At 36.7% G+C, this 20,954-nt stretch overlaps 1 protein-coding gene across 2 annotated transcripts in view; it reads left to right on the forward strand.

Annotated features, from left to right (window-relative positions):
* snap25a (synaptosome associated protein 25a) overlaps positions 1-20,698 on the forward strand; it is a 32,068-nt gene extending 11,370 nt beyond the window's left edge. The window contains exons 2-8 of one of the 2 annotated variants that reach the window (XM_087806186.1): positions 1,250-1,384; positions 4,197-4,238; positions 6,780-6,828; positions 9,143-9,260; positions 15,987-16,106; positions 17,913-18,057; positions 19,157-20,698. In XM_087806186.1, the coding sequence (XP_087662312.1) occupies positions 1,313-1,384; positions 4,197-4,238; positions 6,780-6,828; positions 9,143-9,260; positions 15,987-16,106; positions 17,913-18,057; positions 19,157-19,225 (615 nt within the window). In that variant the 5' untranslated portion in view covers positions 1,250-1,312 and the 3' untranslated portion in view covers positions 19,226-20,698. Of the gene's footprint in view, positions 1-1,249; positions 1,385-4,196; positions 4,239-6,779; positions 6,829-9,142; positions 9,261-9,471; positions 9,590-15,986; positions 16,107-17,912; positions 18,058-19,156 lie in introns of both variants that reach the window. The other variant, XM_087806185.1, reaches the window with a different exon arrangement.
* Positions 20,699-20,954: the final 256 nt, after the last annotated feature.

Consider the following 20,954-nt stretch of genomic DNA (forward strand, 5'->3'; position numbering starts at 1 on the left):
TTAGACAATACTATGACTTCTTGTGCAAAAGTACAGAGAAAAACTGAATAGTCACTTGACTTGATGTCCCTGAATGCATCGTTTTGAATAAAGAATTCAACGGTGAAGTCGTCCACTTAACCTGTAGTATCTGCTGAAGCATGGACTTCAAATTCAATAGTTGTATGTGGTGTCTACTGTCAGCGTTCTTCTGTCTTTTATGTAATAACTCAAAAGAAGAAACAACTTTTCAGCAAAATGTGGCTGATTTTCCAAATAACCATCTGGATCCACCAATTATTTGAAGATTCAACACTTCAAAGCTTGTGACATTATTCATATGCTTAGAAAAAGTATCAAATGATATCCAAGAAACAAATGTAGTGCAGTAATATTGGGTAATAATTAAACAAAATTAAAATCACAATATGTATTTAATTGTCAGTCTAAGCAGTCTTTCTGTGTTTTTCTAGTTATTGATTTATTTGAAGATCTATACCTTAAATTAAAATGTTTTTTTTAAAACACAATACAAAAGCCTTTTTACCTAAAATAATGAAGACCACCATGGACATGTGGTTTCTTGCACCACCTGTTTCTAGGAGGGAAAGAAAATGCACAAAAAAAACTTTTATAACATAACATTTATCAATATTGAAAACGTATTATATAGAATAGCACAATATGTTTAGGGTCTTAGAAATTTGATATTATTATAAGTATATATATTTTAAGTCCTGTTTATACATGTTGTATACAACATTTGAAATGTATTTAATTTTAAATGGTATTACGTAGCTCCTTAAGAACTCATAATCCAAGCATGTTTAGTAGGAACATTGTTTTTATAATAAGATGATTTATTACTCATGAGGTCAACATTGCAAAATGAATCATTTATAGGAAAATATAACAGAAAAAATACTTAATATCCCTGTTGAATGTTAATAAATGTTGACAGAATAATCGTGTTTATATTAATTAAAACATACATAACACCATAGGCTCTCACAGCTCCTTGGTCACACCTCAGAGTGTGACACATCACTTCTACACAACATGTCGGTGCTTCACATTCTCTTATCCTCGCTGACTTGATGCCTGTTTGAGTGAGTCAACTTGCTGAAGGCCTGACGATGACTGTGTGACGGATGTATTTGAAAAGATAAAGAGGAACTTAAATGAGCAAGTGGTGATGAAGCGACCGGTAGACAGCGTCGTGTGAGAGGATCTTTCTCAAATGTTTGATCTCCACGTCTCTCTCTTGCAGCTCATCCTCTAGGATCTTTTCTTCCCTGTTGGAGAGCATCTCCACCCCCCACATCCAGCAGCCATGGCAGATGACGCGGACATGCGCAATGAGCTGTCAGACATGCAGCAACGTGCCGACCAGCTGGCCGACGAGGTGAGACACATTGCACGTCGCGTATGTTGGGAACGGGCTGGTAAACAACCGCACACGTGTGTGTGTGTGTTACACAAGAGTCGACGCTTGTTCGTGAATAAATGAGCCTTTTTTATGTTCAAAACAAATCAAATGAGTCAGTGAAACACATTTGAGAGCTTTTCTGCATATAATTATTTATTTTTATTTCATCTTGTGATAGCTTTACATAGATTTCTATTAACATTCAATCATATCAAATTTTCTATGGATTTCATACAGCAGTGAAGAGATTGAAAAGTGCAAAAATAATAAAACGAGTTTCTTCTTATTTCGTATCCTTTTCACCGTTTAATTCTTTACTTGCGGTTATTAATGTTGTTGTTACAGTTCAATGATGCTTCTGTGTATGAAGGACGATAAATGACACAAGTATAAATAAATACATAAATGTATAAATACACAACTAAATGTATAAATAAATGTCAATATGTCAAAATGAGTAAATAACGGATTTTATTTTTGTTGAAGAACCATGCAAGCTTTCCTGTATATACATACATTTATTTATAGATTTTGGTGGTGTCGAAATAAATAAAAGACGAAATGTATAAATACATAAATAGATAAAAGACTAAATGTATAAATACATAAATAAATACATGTTGAAATACATAAATAATTAAATGTAAAAATAAATAAAAGACACAATATATAAATACATGAAAAAATTAAAGACAAAATGTATAAATATATAAATAAATACATGATGAAATGTTTAAATAATGAAATGTCAAAATAAATAAAAGTCAAAATGTATAAATATATATATTATATATATTATATATACATTATATATATAAATATATGTGAATATATGTAATTTATCGTCCTTCATATCTAAGCGACTCAAAGATAATAAAATCTTCTTCTCTGAAAGTTGGTGAAATTATGCTAAGTCGGCAGTTGCAGCTTGAAGTAGTTCTTCAATGCTTCAGCTAATCCTGTTATATAAAATAAAAGTGACAAGAAAACTTTCTAGTTGCTCACTTATTCTCATCATCAAAGTCAACTTTGGGATTTACTTGCATGTATTTGTCTAGAGAAGACATGTTTAGTTTGTTGGAACTTTGATGTAACACACTTTGTCCTCGTCCATGAAGGTCACAGTTGGTAAATAAATCCAATACATGTAGCTTTGAATAAATCCCCAAACATGGGGAAAGGCGGGAGGTTTAACAAAGTCTTGTGACGAACTGTACGCTGGAGAGGAAAACAAATGTGATAAGATGGACGACTACAGAAACACAAGAGGCACTACAGCAAGACAAATTATGTTACAACGAGATTGTGCATTAAAACCCATTTAAACTTGCTGAATTTATTATTATTAGTGTATTTTCCCACGTGATGTGTGAGACGTTTAGTTGATTTATATAATCCCAAAGATGAAAGGAGAAAGTGACAGTTTCTTCTCTTGTGTGACATGGTTAAGAATTAATCATTATATGATATACAACATATACATGTTTGTTAGTCATGTATTCATAATTCATTTTAAATGTATTACCTACATTTGTATACAGATGCGATATAGCGTAACAAAACTAATGTTTTTTCCAAAACCAGTAAAACCTTACAATGGCAATTTTAACACATTTTAATGTATTTAATTTAAATACATGATATATATTATGCATTAACAATATAGTTCTGAACTAAACACACAGCAAAGGTGGGCGATTCGAGAGACAATATTAACTATTTGGACTTGTTTTCCACGGGATTTCAGTTTTTTGACTCAGTGAGCCCCGAGCACATCAGCCCTCCGCTCACACATGTGACTCACGCTGCCACGGACCAGCAGAATATTAAACGCACACATGTGCTCACGCACAAAATGCACAAAATGGCGGCAACGGCGGCAGAACAACGGTCGGAGAGAGGGAGTGTTAGTGAAACGCGGCAAAGAAAAGGACTTTGAGATTCTCTTTGAGTCGTCTTGATTAAAGTCCTCCCCTCGACCATCGGACCCCTCGGCTCGCTGGATCACAGGGAGCTCAGCTGGAGAAGCTGTGTCATTGTGAGAAGGACGAGATATCACCGAGTGACGTCCACGAGCGCCTCGAGCCGCAAGCTGTGCCGCTCCTGCTGAATACTAACCAGCAGCTAATGACGAACACAGTTGTTAGGAGTCACTAGATATATTTAGTTTGTTGGTTGGTTTTAGTTTCTGGATTAAAAGAAGCTTTAATATATATATTTTGAATCAAAATGTATTTGTAAGGAAAATACATCTAAAGATAAATATAATCAAGAGTTATTAAACAATTTGTTAATCAATTTGACATGCATTTTATTATAAGATATTTGGACATGTGAAAAAAGGCTAAATAAATCTCATAAAATGTGTTAAGTAGAAGTGTGAAAATGGAAATATAATATAAAGGGGACATGTATTTATTTTGTGAAAAAGGAACAACTAAAAATTATAGTAAAAAATAACCCAAATAAAGATTGTAAAAAGAGAAGTTGACTTCCACATTCAAATATAAATGGAAATGGAAATGTATCACAAGATAACAAAAGAAGTGCCATTAAAATTGCATTTAGGTGTAATAACAAAAAGGTATTTTAGGGAATTTATGTAAAGATGTAATAATAATAATAGCAAGTGTCTCTCTAATGAGAGCCCTGTAGGTACCTGGAAAAGGGCAATTTCTGACATCGTCTTCATTATTTCAAGAGTGTTTTCTAAGTTAAATTTGCACCTGTCATTAGAATCTCAAATCATGTCGTGGTGAAACTAACAGTGTTTTTTTATCTTCCACAGTCACTGGAGAGCACTCGTCGTATGCTGCAGCTGGTAGAAGAGGTAAGACCGAGGCTTGTCAGACCTTCATTATTGTGTCACATTGTTTTATTGCTTGTTGTTTCATCACCGCTTGTTTGTTGATGATTTTATCAGGGTAACATTTAGAAAATCACAGAAACTTAAGTTAAATCTCTTAATATTTAGGAGCGACAGATGCACAATAGAAAAAAGAGAGCTTAGCTACAAATATAAATAATCATATAACAATACTCACAACCTAAAAATTGCTGTACATCCTGGCAGTAAGCATGAGGGATGGTACCACTGGTTCTGAAATAGCCAGAAAGAAAACTCCCTAAAAGGCTATAGCAATGCAAACATGCTAAAAGAAAAAAGGAAAAAAGGTCAAAAGTTATAGAAACTTTGGTTTAACTTATGACTCATAAACCATTGTTCTGGGCGCCTTTAAAGCACTGTTTCAAAAGAACTTGTTCTGCTTTGATAACTGAAAAATGTTAAATGCTTTTGCATCTCTCGAACTGGACCTGTATCTATTCTTGTTTGGAATGTCTTGGCATGATGGTGGAGTTTTGAAAACCTGGTAAAGTCTCTTAAGGAGAGAGCGACGGCTCCGTTGTTAGCTTCCTTTCATCTCGATTCCACGTAGCCAGTAGTATAGCGGTGATTTCAAACTGACAAGAAAATACGTCTACAACTCGCCAATAGAGAAGAGTGGCCTGCACAGGACGAGGAAACACGTGGATGCTGATAGACATCTATAACTTGAAAGCAGCGTAAATAGCATCTGAACTGCTTGTGGTTTTCATCAGCTTCAGATCTTAGTCAGTAAAAGGATTATTTAAAGAAAATATGGCTGACAGGACTTAAGCTATCTGTAGTCATTTGTGGGATCATGTTTTGATTATTCCCTGGAGCTTCCCCAGGGCCACATTCTGCCTGCCGGGAGTTCTCCTGCATGAAGGTTTTGCTGAATTACAGAATAATTTATAAACCCGGATGGCCAAATTGCTCCCCTCTCAGCTCTCAGCATCGATGCGGATTTCCTCCCGAAGTGCTGAGCGGGCAGGACGTGCGAGAGAGAGAGAGAGAGAGAGAGAGAGAGAGAGAGTGTGTGACGCTTTGCATGCCAGATTAGGAGTGTGTATTCTCACTCTCGCTATAATCTCATTTATTCCCGTCATGCCGAGCCAGGTGCCACTTCCAGCGTCGGCTTCGCTTCCCCATCGTCACAGGCCCGAACCCAACGTGTGGGTGACCAGTGATTGCAGTGGTCAGTGGGCAGCACCACGATAGACGAGGGGATTCATGATGTCATCTTGACACGCCTGCTCCACCTCAGTGTTCTGACCTTAATGGGACTTTGCTGTCAGCGTTTAATTTGTTGATCTCCTGTGAGCTGGTTCCACATTTCCTGCCCCAATGACCTTTGACCCGTCCGGTCGATACCAGCCTGCATGCTGATGTTGTGGGGAAATACATTTTTTTTAAAAAGTGTCAGGATCAAGGAGAGCGAAACCGAAGGCGATGAATGAGAAGCCTCAGAAACATTGAAATAATATTCACGCTCTAAACATATGATATATGATAGTTTATTACTGGCCTTGGATCATTTATTGTTCTCAAAGTCAGAGGTTGGCATTACTCCTTCAGTCCAGTGTCTGGCACGGAAACATCTTTACTCACACATGCAGTGATGAAAATATCATAATATGTTATATGTAGTGAAGTAAATTTGATAAACATACAATCTATTTCTAATCTTTCATTCTTTAAATCATGCTATTGTACACTATAATATTTATATTCTTCTTATCTTTATGTTTTAAATCAAGATATTTTACGCTATAATATATATTTTCTTCTTATTTTTATATTTTAAATCAACAATTATTTTGTGTTTGTTTCTTTAAATCATGCTATTGTACACCATAATATATCTTTTTCTTATTATCTTTATGTTTTCAATCAAGATATTTTATGCTATAATATATATTTTTTTCTTATCTTTGTATTTTAAATCAACAATTATTATGTGTTTGTTTCTTTAAATCATGCTATTGTACACTATAATATATATTTCTTCTTATCTTTATGTTTTAAATCAAGATATTTTACACTATAATATATATTTTCTTCTTATTTTTATATTTCAAATCAACAGTTATTATGTGTTTGTTTCTTTAAATCATGCTATTGTAAACTATAATATATATTTCTTCTTATCTTTATGTTTTAAATCAAGATATTTTACACTATAATATATATTTTCTTCTTATCTTTATATTTTTAAGCAACAATTATTATGTGTTTGTTTCTTTAAATCAAACTATTGTACACTGTGTTATATTTTTCAATTCAATTCAATTTTAAGTGTCTTATCATAACAAAGTTATCTCAAGACACTTTACAGTTGAGTTTCTTCTTATCTTTATATTATAAATCAACAAGAAACATGTGTTAGTCTCTTTAAATCAAGGTATTGTACACTACAGTATTTTTTGTTCCCAAAGCTCTGATGAGTCTGTACCTCATTACTGACCTCTATTTCCTTGTGTGCCCCCCCTCCTCCTCGGGGAACAGAGCAAAGATGCTGGCATCAGGACTCTGGTCATGCTGGACGAACAGGGAGGTAAGTCTACGTGACCCGAATAGAATCATGTTGCATTAAAGGTGATTGAAGACACAGAGCTATCGATACTAACCTACAGAACATCAGCACCAGTATTTAACCCTATTACACATTACGAGTGTCCATGTTTTTTTCATACGCTTTTTTTTTTCTCTGTGAAAGCTTTTTTTTTTTTTCTCCTTCTTCACTTTCTTCCACTTCAGTTGAACTTAAGCTTGAATTTGCCTTAAACTTCACCTTCTTCTCCTTTTCGGCTGATTTTGCATTTTCACTTACATTACTGCTTTTGTTTTATTTGCACAATGTTTGTTTGTTTTGTTTTTGTCACAAGATTACAGTGAAGAAAGTGGACGGTCATTAATACCATTTTCAAAACAAGCAAAACTTGTTGTCAAGTATGGATATATTCACATGGACAGAATGATTTCATTATAACAAAATCATATTTATTTGTACTATTTTTGTTATTAATTCACTGATATAGATTTAAATAATGACGATTTCAATGTGTTAACGTTGATATAATTATTTTTAGTATTAGTATTAGTAATAGTATTACTATTAATAGTAAGTCCATTTTGGCCCTCTAACAAGCAATTACAATTGCTTTTTAAATAACTTTTTTTTAATTGATTAATTGTTGTACAATTACAAGATTGTACAAGATGCTGACAGGCTCAAGGCCCCCTTTTCGCAGTGGTCAGTAGCTATCATCTTTTAGCGGGGTCTACACTTAAAGGCCAATAAGTGTTTTACAGAGAAGACTTGCTCTAGATTCTAAATAAAAGCTTTTTGAGAGTTTCAAAAGCACAAGGTCAGTGAACGCATCACGGAATTATAATTGTGCTGAAAAGTGAAATTCATTTGGAAAGATTTTAATGACTTCTGTTAAGAGCAGAATAGAAATGTATTACATTTTTGTCTTTGATTCTCTGGTCAGTGCTGTCCATGTAAATGTATCCAAGTGTTTAAAAGAGGTTAGAAAGGGTAGTTTTAACCACATGCTGGAGTTGCTTGTCGACCCACACAGATCTGGGATCAGTCTGTGACTCGTCATGAATTGGTCAAATCCAAACGATTGATTTTTAGCTGGTGAAGACAGATGTTCAGCCTGATCATTCTGGGCTTTGTAAAATCCCTGGTTGTGTTGTTATCGAGGTTGCAGGCTAAATTACATGGCCTTCAGCGGCACCAGGGTGTTCTGGGGATCCTGGGCTATTGGCTGGAGGACATTTAAAGAAGATCTTCTAGCTGAGCCGTAATTGGAGAACCAGTCTCACCCCTCAAGGGAACCGGTTCTCTTCATCCGACCATCAATTTGTTCACTTGTCAATAGTTTTCACTGCTGCTGTAGGGTCAACACAACCTAACCAATCGCTCAAGGTCAAGCCTGTTGACCTCTGATCTTCATCAAGTTGAAAATATTGGCTGCGTTTTTATGAACCAGGGATTTTACAAACGACAAGTCGATGACTCCATTTTTAACCGTTTCTCACTCTTTCATGCTCTTCCTGTGCTTCACACGACCAGGATTATAATTTTGGACGATATGAGAAAAATCCCACTTTAACCTCACACAAGTTAAACAGAGAATTCAAACGAATGTTGTCATCGATATAAGATTTTTATTTTTTTAAAGAAAAGAAAATCACGTAAAAATAAGTTGCACAGTAATCGTAAACGATGGTAGGGTTGATCAATTAATATATTTTTTAACTATAAATGTATTCTAGTCCTTTATTTTGGCGTCTATTTCACCATTAATATACACCATTATAGTTACAGTATACTTTAAACAATATGCTTGTGTTATAGTCCATTAATTCCTTTGTCAAAATTGAGTTAAATCTGTTACTGAGGAAAAAATAATAGTAATAATCAAAGCCAAGAAGTACTTTCAGATGAATAATGGGATGGAAAATTAATTTAAAATCCCTACGATAACAAGAAAATGAAGAAGCTCAAGACTATTAAAGAAATGAATGCTTCATGCTATAGAAATAATCGTCTTTAAGTTACATTTAAATTCTTAATATAACAAGAAAATGAAGAAAAAAAACAGTTGGCAAGCTATTTATTTCTATTACAATTGTGATGAACATGAATACGTTTTCTGCATCAATTAAAATTAACCATCAACTAATGGCTAAACATGTTGAAGCAATGCTAATGCTAAGCTAACATATTAACAACAAATTCAAGAGCAGAAATGCAGTTTATTTACCTCCTAAATTACATTTTTGGTCTGAAACGTATCTTTGTTGATGGATCAATGAAATTCATTCCACTACTGTCATCCCTTTGTCCCGACCAGAGCAACTCGATCGTGTCGAGGATGGCATGAACCATATCAACCAAGACATGAAGGAAGCCGAGAAAAATTTAAAAGATTTAGGGAAATGCTGTGGGCTTTTCATATGTCCATGTAACAAGTAGGTACTGACAACGTGCCTCCAAGGTTCCTACATATGTGGTGGCGTCCAGTTTTTCCTCTTTTTTTTTTTCTTTTTTTTTCGTTTCGGTTTTGGTTGAGTTTTCTCTTGTCACAGTGTCTGAAGTTGTTGTCTTCTCTCCTTTGTCCTCTCTTTATCTTTCTCTCTTCTCGTGCTCCGTGGTGGGGGATAAATGACTTTGTTTAATCAGAGCAACTGGAGCGCATCGAGGAGGGAATGGACCAAATCAATAAGGACATGAAGGATGCAGAAAAGAATTTGAACGATCTAGGGAAATTCTGTGGTCTTTGCTCCTGTCCATGTAACAAGTAGGTGCTGCTTGCCTGCCTGCCTGCCTGCCATTACTAAAAGATACAAATCGCTATCTGAGAAACAAACAAAAAAAAATGATGAACTGAGGAGGAAGTGACATCAGCTTACAGTCCGCTCTGCTCCAGGGTTAAATGCTCTTTTCCACATTCCCTAAAAAAGAACAGAGGAAGATGAATTAGCTCAACTTACAAACCATATTAGCTGAACGTTAGCGTGGTTAGAATAGCTACATGTTCAACAGTATCACATTTCAAATTACGTTTAATTTTCAAATGCTATAAATACATGCTTTGGGACATATCCTTTAAAAGTACCACTGACATTGAGTGTTTAGTTTTGTAAATATTATTTAAAAAAGATGCCTATATTAGCAGAGTTAGCCTAGTTTAGGAACAGTTTAGCCCATTAAAACACACACCGTAATTTAATGTTTACAAATGAGCTTATATAACAAGAAAAAGTAGGTACATTTAATTTGTTTATATTTGTATATAATTATATATATATATATTATTGTATGATTTAGTGCATTACAAATCTTCATACTTATGTCAGAGGAATAAGAGGAAAAGCTTTGACACTAGCATATGGTCCGTGTACACCATTCGACTTTTATTTTGAAAACAACAAAAAAGAAGGAAAATCAACCAGTCTATAAAAATAACTTTAAACATATTTAAAGTGTGTTTTTTCTGTATGATTCATATAAAGTATTTTTAAACATACTTAGATTTAATTTGCTGTTAATTTAATTTATGGTCAGTCTTTATTTAATCCAAGAATATATCTATCGTCTTTTAAAAATCAACTTCATCCCATAAGATTTTATGTTATTTCCTTATATTATAAAAAGAAAAAGGCAAAACCACATGGTTTTAAATGTCTTTATTCGTTAATGTTAATGTTAAACAGGTTAATCCCTGTTTTCAGAATAGGGTTGAATGGATGCCGTGTACACCGACCGCAATCGCTCTGTTCATCTTCTAGCAGCTCTTCTTCTACTCCAGCTCTCACTCCCACCAACACACTCCCGAATAATCAATGCTTTAATTCTTCAGAATTAACTTCTAAGGCACTGAAAGAGCAGGGCTTGAGCTTCTGGATCATCTTGGTACTCAGATCATGTCAATATTTGGACTTCTGCTGGACATTCGAGTGATCTCGGTCCCAAAATGCCTCTGGTCACTTCTCCTCTGCATGACCTCTACCGCCACTACGCCGCTCTAACATCCAGTAGACGCTCACCTCTGCAGGCGACCAGAGATTTTTGATTTTGTTTGACCCCCCTTTCTTGAGAATTAACCCCCTTTAACCACCGTCATCTTAGACTGAGACGCCAGTGACATGATGGCGAGCATGACCCTTGGAATGCTCATGCATGCATGACAGTGCAACTCATTAACGGCGATGCTACACATGACGACGCTCGGATCATGATGCTGCTGTTAACAACCTTGCTGTGGTCCTGATGATTTCTATGTGGAACTTTTTTCATGTCGGAATGTCTCTGGAAATACTGCGAGCCTCATCAAATACTACGTTCACGTGACACATGGAGGGAAAATATTCTGTGTTAATTTTTTAATTAATTATTTTACAACTATGATGAAACACCTGATTTGTCTTGGGGAAGAAAAGTACCATTTTAAATGAAAACTTTTTATTTCATTTTATTTTATAGAGTCCCCTGAAATATACTGTACCTTATATAGAATGTCAATATCCCAGAGATTTTATCTTCAGGAATTATACATAATACAAGTTAATTAGGACAGAAAATCTTTCCTTTGTTTCTATTAAAAATTGCATAACAATTTAAATGATTATTGCTTGAGCAAAAAGAGCAAACAAACTTTAAACTAAGTGATAAAACTGTTATTTGATGAATTCCTTAAACTTCCTTGTTTTTTGTTTCTTTTTTTTATTATTAATACATATTATGTTTGGTTATATCTTGTGTTTTTTCTTTTTACACAGCATTGATCATTTTAAAAAAAAGTCTGTCGAAGATATTTCAACTTTAAAAAATACAAATATAAAAGAAAGAAACTAAAAAAGGAAAACAAACAAATAATTCAATATTACAATTAACTGTTCAAAACAGTGTTCAAAAACAATTCAGTTAAAATATTTTGTAATCACAGTTAAAAACTCGCTAAGAAAAGACTTTCAACAAATAAAGTATTTGTTATAGAAACTGCCAATCAGGTAAAATCTTTATTTTTTTAATGTGACACCTCAAACAAAGCGCTGTGTAAACAATCATTGTTTTGTTAAACAATTCTTTAAACCAGTTGCTTGTTAATAGAACCTTTTACGAGAAGGTTTTAAGATGAGACAATATAAAGACATTCAAAAAAAACATTTTTCATTCAAAAGCTATTGAACGTTAAAGTACCACGAATGAGAAGTGAGGATTAGAAGTGACAGTCCTTTGACGACATGAGCTCTACAAAGGCTGCATGGTTCTCAGCAGCTCACGGCTGCTTTGTTTACTCCCCTGGTTGGTGCTGCAGCTTTTCTGCAGTGCCGCCTCTCCTGCAGAGCTCTGCTCACTGCATCTCAACCAAGCTAAGCGCCGGCTCCCGCAGGGAATTCTCCCTCATGTAGGTCAGCCACATCAGATAGCGACATGGGAGCCTGCTGGGAGGTTAACCCACAGTATAGATACATATATATATAAATATAAATAAACATTTGATGGGAAGGTGTCTCCTGTAGAAGTCTGCGCCTCCAAATGCTGCTGCTGCTGCTTTTGTTAATCTTGTCTCTGCGCTGCAGCTTGTCAGATCAATTCTTTATTCTTAAACCCAGCGGACAATGGCTGCCTGTGTCCTGCTGATAGAGAGTTTGATTGACGTTTATGAACCAACAACTCATTGAGGTTTACACATTAAAGTGATCTCTTGAGCAAACTGAAGAATGACCATGACACACATATAGGTACGAGTAGTTCTGTGTGGTACCACCATCATTTTCCACAACATACATGTTGAAATTTAAATCAATGATTTCAATCACACCCCCTTTGTTTATTCTAAGAGTCCCTTGGAGGTGGAGACTTTTGGGATTAATGAGGCGTAATGACAAACCTTGATATTATAGTAGATGTGATGAGTACAATAGAGGTCCAAGATCTATTTAAGACACTCTTAAATCAACACATTAGTTTACCTTTAAGGAGGGTCACTTATGATGATTTAAAAAATGTTGGGTTCTACCTGATATGTAAAATATAAGAAAACTTACATATGAATTTACAAAACATATCCAGGAAGCCTAAATTACATCCAAGTTTTAAATTAAACCTGTTATATACTTAATTTAGCACCAAAATAATTTATATTCAGTAATATCATGTTTGTTTGGCAAAGAAGCAGCTGGAATTAAATGTAAAGAAAAATGGACAAACTGTTCTTGTTTCAGATAGATTCAAGTGTAAGGATTAAAGTTACAATATCCTTAACCCTTGTGTTATGTCAGGGTCAAGGTGACCCAAAAGCCCGAAAACAAATGTTTGTGGTATCCCTTGTGTTGTCTCTGGGTCAAGGTGAACGACCTTAACAACTGCACATGAATTTCTGGAAGCCAAGGAGGTAGTTGACCTTGACCCAGAGACAACTTAAAGGTTTACTCTGATGGCCAATAATCTAATCTAATAAGACACTTATGATCAGCAACAATGTTTGTTAAGTTTGTATCATGCCGAACAACCTCCTGTGAACTAATCGTTTTATGAACATTAACAATTAAAGCAGCTATACACAAGATTGGAACTATGAGCTCCCTCCACTGTTGGAACAGAATAATCGCATTGTCATGAAAACCGAAGTGTCTCCAGCCCCGCTGCCAAAGTCCAAATGAGCATTTGTTTAAACTAACAAAAGAAGAGATAGAACTTGTGTCCCTTTTCTTCCCCAAGAAGTTTCAAAATATCCTCTCCTTACTTCAGCCATGATAGCAATAAATTAAACTGCCGCCTCCGAAATATAAAATAAAACAACACTGTAACACATAGAGTTGAGCGTTAGCTTAGCTTGAAATTCATTTGAGGAAAACATGGCTGTGTCCCAAATCGCGCATTTCTGCACTTACACTTGAGTGCACAAGTGCGTCCCAATGAGCAGTGTGCAAAAATGTAGTGTGCAGTGAGCACTAAATTGGTGCACTCAAATGGTCAGGAGATTAAGTGTGGATCGTAGATGAAGCTAATCGAAAGCTACGTCACTGACGACACGACTTTGTAGCGGATACCGGCGTAAATGTCTCGAGAAAACACTCATTTTACCACAAAACAAGACATTCTACAACAACACAAGAATAATAACACAATGAAAGAACTTAATAAATTGTTTCAATTGGCAAAAGTTCTGTCAATTCTCAGCCATAGTGTTCCAACTTCCAGTTGCAGTCAGCGTTAAAAAGTAGTAGAAGAAGAAGCTGTCGAGTCATTTCTTGTAAGTGTGTAGCGACAGTGTTTGATTTCAGACAGTACGAGCGCTATCTTAATGTGTACATTAAACCAGTGCACTCAGAGAAGTGCGTGATTTGGGACACAGCACATGACTTTGGGCGACTAAACCGGCCATGGCTGTTCGCTTTAAGATTTCTTTTTTGTTTGGAACAACAAAGCGGAAACATTATTCGGAATAGATTTCAGAATATCTTTGAACTAATAGGATGATGTCGCAAGATGACTTATGCTGTGTCTCAAATTGCATACTTGCGTACTCAAAGTTAGTATTTTTATTGCGTAAGTGCGTCTCAATTCTTAGTATGCGAAATTTAGTGCGCCATGCACACTAAATTGGAATACTAAAACACAGCCAAAACTGAGTATGGTTCGATTGACACTATCTACCCTAAACGGCCGCCATCTTAGTGACAGGTGTATTTTCAGCCAGTAGTAGAAGGATGACACGTCTTCGCTGCTGATACCAGCTTAAATATCTCGCGAATATTTCGATCCTCATATTTTTTCTTTATTTCTTCTTCCAAACTTGCAAAACGTGCTGCCAGCAGGTGTCGCTAGTGTTCCTACAGCTGGTTGCAATCATTGTTAAATAGAAGTAGAAGAAGAAGCTGTCGCGTCATTTCCAGTTAGTGCGTAGCGGCAGTGTTTGATTTGAGACATACTATCTGTTGAGAATTTGCGTACTAGTTAGTACGTACACTATCCTGATGCATACTAACTTCTAGTATACTAATAGAAGTGCGCGATTTGAGACACAGCACATGACTTTGGGCAACTAAACCGCCATGGCTGTTTGCTTTAAGATTCCTTTTGTTTAGAACAACAAAGCGGAAACATTATTCAAAATAGATCACAGAATATTTTTGAACTAATAGGATGATGTCGCAAGATGACTTAGTTCATATGCAATGCTCTCTTTCATGTTGAATTCTAGTGGAAAACATGCTAACGGTGTGTTTTCAAACAGCAGCTAAGCGCCCAGCACTGCCATGGAAACAGAAATAGGACAAAACGAACTATAAATAAAAAAAATAGGTAGGGGTATGAAGAACTCTTTCAAGGGGAGTGTGTGTTTACCACACTGGTGTGTCAGCAGAGACGGGAGAGAAACCTCGCCTCAGTCCATTTCTAATAATAACAGCAGAGTAGGAGGCTGAGCCATCACAGTGTCTCTCTTCAAGGTTACCCACCGTTGTTGTCCGGGTGTGGATCAGTGACGCTCCTGGAGGTGGTTAGACTTTTCCATTGTCTTACACCTGCATAAACAGACATGTTTCCCTTCCTAGAGAAGAGACGTTTAATAGACGCGCTCTGTTAACATACGGTGTTAGCGCAGCTGTCTTTGCGCATCAGCCGAGCGTCAGGAACCTCTGAACGTGTGATCTTCTCGGCTGATGTCGTTGTTTCTGGGGGAGAGGGGCTCCACGCTAGTTGTTTTTTTTAACTAGCTCTCTTGACTTCTTGCTTTTTTCTTTACTTTTATTCCTTTGCAGTTTGTTCTCCACACTATTCGTCCTCCTAACAATGTCCTGTTGTCGTCCGTCTGCCTCTTCTCTGTTCTCTGTTACTCAAGTGTGGGAGTGGGTTCACTCACCAGCGTTTAGAAGGACTGTTCTGTTGACATGCATGCCTCAGAGATGTCGCACACACAGCTTGCCTGACTCTATATGTTATATACCTAGACGATATAACATGTTTAGCGCAGATCCAAGCCTAGTCCACACCTGCTACGCTTTTGCTTGACTGACTCCAGCTCCCACTCGAACTCGTGACCACGTGCTGGATGCATGACCGACACCACCTCAGGTGCCGGGCTGGACGTGGGTCACAGGAGGTCGGCCTGGTGGAGGTGGATGACGGAGAGCTTTGGGGGAAACCGATGAATAACTGTTGTCCCAACCGTCACTGCCGGCGGACAGGATGAAGAGCGGAGCCAGCAAGGCTTGGGGGAACAACCAGGACGGCGTGGTGGCGAGCCAGCCCGCCCGCGTGGTGGACGAGCGCGAACAGATGGCCATCAGCGGAGGCTTCATCCGCAGGTACGTCTGGAACTTCAAAGGATGATTGAGGATGTGGCGTGGACTGGACTAGTGCACTTGGAAACTCTTCCCCTTTTTAAATCCCTCCTGGTAAAAGACACAAGTTAACCCAACACTTGTTGTAAACATCAGGAAGTTCACTGCATTTGGTCGGATATAAAAGAAAGACATTATAGATAAGGAGTCCCATTGAAACAGTTTTCAAAAGACAAACGTCCATGATTTTCTTGTGTATCCTCTCTTATACCCTCATGTGTCAAAGTCAAGGCCCCATTTGCAAATTCTTCCCTTCACTTCATTTTGTTTTGCCACCAGATCATTAATAAGGATCATAGATGTGAACATTTAAACTTCCAATAAGAACAAAACTGATGTCGAAAGAGTGTTTGTTGAAGGAGATAAGTTTTGTTTGGTCTGCCATAGACGGCTGAAATATTTTGGCTTGGTGTGATTGACATATTTGCTGTATATCATGACTCCTTGGGTAGTAAATAGAAAACAATAGTGGGCAACTCCATATTTTCAGGGGCCACCTTTTATATAGTGGCTCTTGTGAGGGACCACCAAGCAAAAGAAAAGGTCAAGTCATAAGATTAAGCTCAATGTGCTAAAAATAACGATTGTATTTTAAAAAAAATCTGATATAAAAGCAATTTTTTCTGTTTTTCATTTGTTGTAAAGGGCAATAAAGACTTAAGCAAAGAAGAGTCAAAAGCGGAGGACAAACATGCTTAAATTTAAACTTCATTGTCATATTTAGAGATTATATGAATAAATATAAATTAAATCCTTAATTCCTATGTGATCTATAACTCACAAGGTTCAGATATAAAGAGAGGGGGATGACAAAGAGTTGGGATCCATAAAGAAAGATGGATAAAACGTTATTGATCCCTCTGGAGTCCTCCTTCGGGAAATTGTTTAAATATAATATATATTTAGATTTTTAATATATATTTAGATTTTTTAATACTTCTAAGGAACATTTGCAGTTAATTGCAGTTTTTCGTGGGCTGTTAATCTCTAAACGTCTTTTGTAAATAAAAATGCTGGTTGAATTATACAAGGACGAGCGAGGGGTTGGTGCGAGCCGATTGAAGCGCCCTCGAGGGTTGTTAATAATAAGATGGTGGACGAGCTCTGACATAAGCAGCTTATTCGACAACTCCATTTTACATTTGCTTTCCCAGCTCTGAAGGTCACAAACACCAGAGGAAACGCTAAATTAAGTGGAAATTGAGGAACAAGTGATGAAGGTTAATAGATTGATGTGCTCTTGTGTTGCACGGATCATTTTATCACCAGCTCATTTTAATGAGAATATTTTCTTAGACAACATTCCTTCCTGCTGTGGCGTCACTGTGATGGACGGATGAGTCTGACCTCAACACCTTGGTTCCCTGTAATCTGGGAATTGATTATCAGCTGATAGATGTTCTCAGGCGACTAGGAAATCACCTCTGGAAAATTTTATTTCAAAAGACTAGAATGTTGTTGTGAAAAAACAGACATGTCATTTTCATCATAAATAAAGACATTTTAATTTTAATTTAACAAATCAATTCAAGAAAAACACATTTTTAAATGATATATGTATGGTAAAATAGATTTAAGAAAGTTATAAGACCACTTCAACATGAAATGATAATATTCTTCCGGTTGTTTAATTGAAATGTTTCTTTTCATTATTTTTCTATCATTTTAATTAAATCCCTAATTTATAATTTATCTGAATATTGTTTGATTTAAGAAGTGTCCTGTTGTGGTTCAATGAGAATATCATATTTTATGTGTGTGTGTGTGCAGGGTAACAGACGACGCCAGAGAAAATGAGATGGATGAGAACCTTGAGCAGGTCGGTGGAATCATTGGAAACCTGCGCCACATGGCCCTGGACATGGGCAACGAAATCGACACCCAGAACCGCCAGATCGACAGGATCATGGAGAAGGTGATCACACATGTTACACATGCCGGGTTTTCCTCTTCCAGCTCTTAGAATACTTTGTCACCCTTCCATTGCTTTGGCAACCCATCTAGTTCTCCATTAACTGATCTAGCTATCCATCAATTGCTCACCATCAACCCATCTAGTTCTCCATTAACTGATCTAGCTATCCATCAATTGCTAACCATCAACCCTTCTAGTTGTGTATCAACTGATCTAGCTACCTATCAATCGGTAACCCTTAACCTATCTAGTTGCCCATCAAACAAGCTAGCTATCCATCAATTTATAACCATCAACCCATCTAGCTACCCCTCAATTGCTAACCATCAACCCCATCTAGTAAACCATCAACGGAGCTAGCTATCCATCAATTGCTAACCATCAACCTAAATGATGTAGCTAACCATCAGTTGATCGACCTTATGACCAACCCATCTAGTTACCCATCAACTGATCTCGCGTACCAAATGATGTAGCTAACCATCAGTTTATCGACCTTATGACCAACCCATCTAGTTACCCATCAACTGATCTCGCGTACCAAATGATGTAGCTAACCATCAGTTGATCGACCTTATGACCAACCTATCTAGTTACCCTTCAACTGATCTCGCTAACCAAATGATGTAGCTAACCATCAGTTGATCGACCATATGACCAACCCATCTAGTTACCCATCAACTGATCTCGCTAACCAAATGATGTAGCTAACCATCAGTTTATCGACCTTATGACCAACCTATCTAGTTACCCATCAACTGATCTCGCTAACCAAATGATGTAGCTAACCATCAGTTGATCGACCTTATGACCAACCTATCTAGTTACCCATCAATTGATTAAGTGAACCACCAAATTATCTCGCTAACCCTTAACCAATCAAGCCAACCACCAACCTATCTAGTTACCCAGGTGATCTAGATAACCATCACCTAAACAATATAATCAGTAACTTATCTTGTCAGGTATCAATAGATCTAGCCAACCATCAACTAAGTTAACTACAGTCACGTTTTTGATACATAACAATTGAATTTCTGTGAAAGTTTCTTTTTCAAATGAATGAAGGTGTAACACGGCCTCCTCTGTCTCTCTCCAGGCTGATTCCAACAAGACAAGGATCGACGAGGCTAACCAGCGCGCCACAAAGATGCTGGGTAGTGGCTAAACGCTGTGACCACCGAGCTAGTCTCGTCTCGGCGTCCTGCGCCGCACGTCAACAGGCGCTGATATGCTTTCATCATATTGACCTTCTCGGTTTGCACACATGCACATATCACCCCCTCTCCCCCATTGTAAATGTTGTTCTGTGTCGTCTGTCGAGCTTTTTCAAGATGATTGTCCTCGTATACTGATGATTTCTTATACTCCGTATATCATAATTTCCAAAGGTTGTATATAGTGCTGAGTTGATGGCTCCCTTGCCCACCCGTGAAGTTTTTATTCTCTTTATCAAGATATACATATTTATATATATATATATATATCATATATTATTCAATATCATATATAATATATATATAAAAGTACACCGCTCTGGATGACAAGTATATAATAGGAATGCTATACAAGCTTTTGTTTTTATTTTCCTTTTCAGTATCGTCTTAGTAAAACTGTGTCTCTCCATTTAGGCAACTGTCATGCTTCTTATTTGAGTGTTGTCACGAGTGAAGGGCAGCAGACGGATGACAAGCAAACATTTACGAGGCGATGATTCGGGTGAACAGGATCGCAAAAAGCACTTACAATCAAAAGGCAGTCGTTGGTACATTTTACTTCATCGCAATCACACTGAGTTTCCTGTTTAGACAATGTGCAACTAGACTCTCTGTAGCTGTATTAGACATTGCATTCCCAGTGATGTGACTTGTGCGTTCTCTGCATGACAAATGGTAGATTTTAGTCTTCTAAATAAAACCTGTCTGAAAAATATATATAAAAAATGATAACATGGCAGTAGCAAATTGACAAAACCGCATGCTCAGTATTAGGACACAGTTGATCGTTCCATACTCCCGCATTTTGCAATAGTGCCACTCTCTTTCTGTCTCGATATATTTACCGACTGTGACCATCTTGTTGTAAAATAATGCAAAAACGGAACAAAAAAGTGATGCTTAAAAAAAGAGAGGACTCGGGTTGTATTGCAAAAAAAAAAAAATCTGTTTTCTAAATGATTATGCAGTTCAGTGATGACGACTTTGTGCTGAAAGACGAGGACTGGTTGTGTATTGTAACATAGGTTTTGGATGCTCGGAAAAAAATAAACGTTTGCAATGTAAAGCAAAGGCGCATATTTCTGAGAGACCTTACTTTTATAAGAAGACTGTACCTGTAAGTTTATTCTCCCTGTGTGGTTTGTTATTGGTAAGATACTGATCATGTTTAATTACGACACAAAAAAAATAACAAAAGGGTTCTTTTTTTTCCGCTTCTGTACTTTAGAGCTATGCACACCAAATCGCCAAACTGTCGAGTAGTTTAAGTTAAACCCCGAAAACCTGAATGACACGATAGGTTCAACTGTGAGATTGATGTCCTCAACGCATGTGATAATAAAACTCCCTCTCTGTATCCTGTCAGTGTGTGAAGTGGTGGACATTTTGTAGCTAGCTGAATTGATTAAAAGTAATAAATCCGAGTTGCACGCGTGTTTGTCTTTATTGCTGCTGTCAGTCATAGTCAGGAGATTTATTTTTTTTTTCGCCACAATTTTCGGAGCACATGAGATAATTCTAAAACGATTTGTCAAAATGATCCACCCATTAATGAATACTTTTAAATTAACTTTTATCTTCAACTCCCACGATAGTTTATCAGAATCAGATTTTCTTTTTGTTTTCTTTGACTAAGTCGTACAAACATGAAACGTTAAAAAATTATATCTTAAATCAGAA

Source organism: Callionymus lyra, chromosome 13, assembly GCF_982586985.1.
Source record: "Callionymus lyra chromosome 13, fCalLyr1.hap1.1, whole genome shotgun sequence".
In the NCBI taxonomy this organism is placed as follows: domain Eukaryota; kingdom Metazoa; phylum Chordata; class Actinopteri; order Syngnathiformes; family Callionymidae; genus Callionymus; species Callionymus lyra.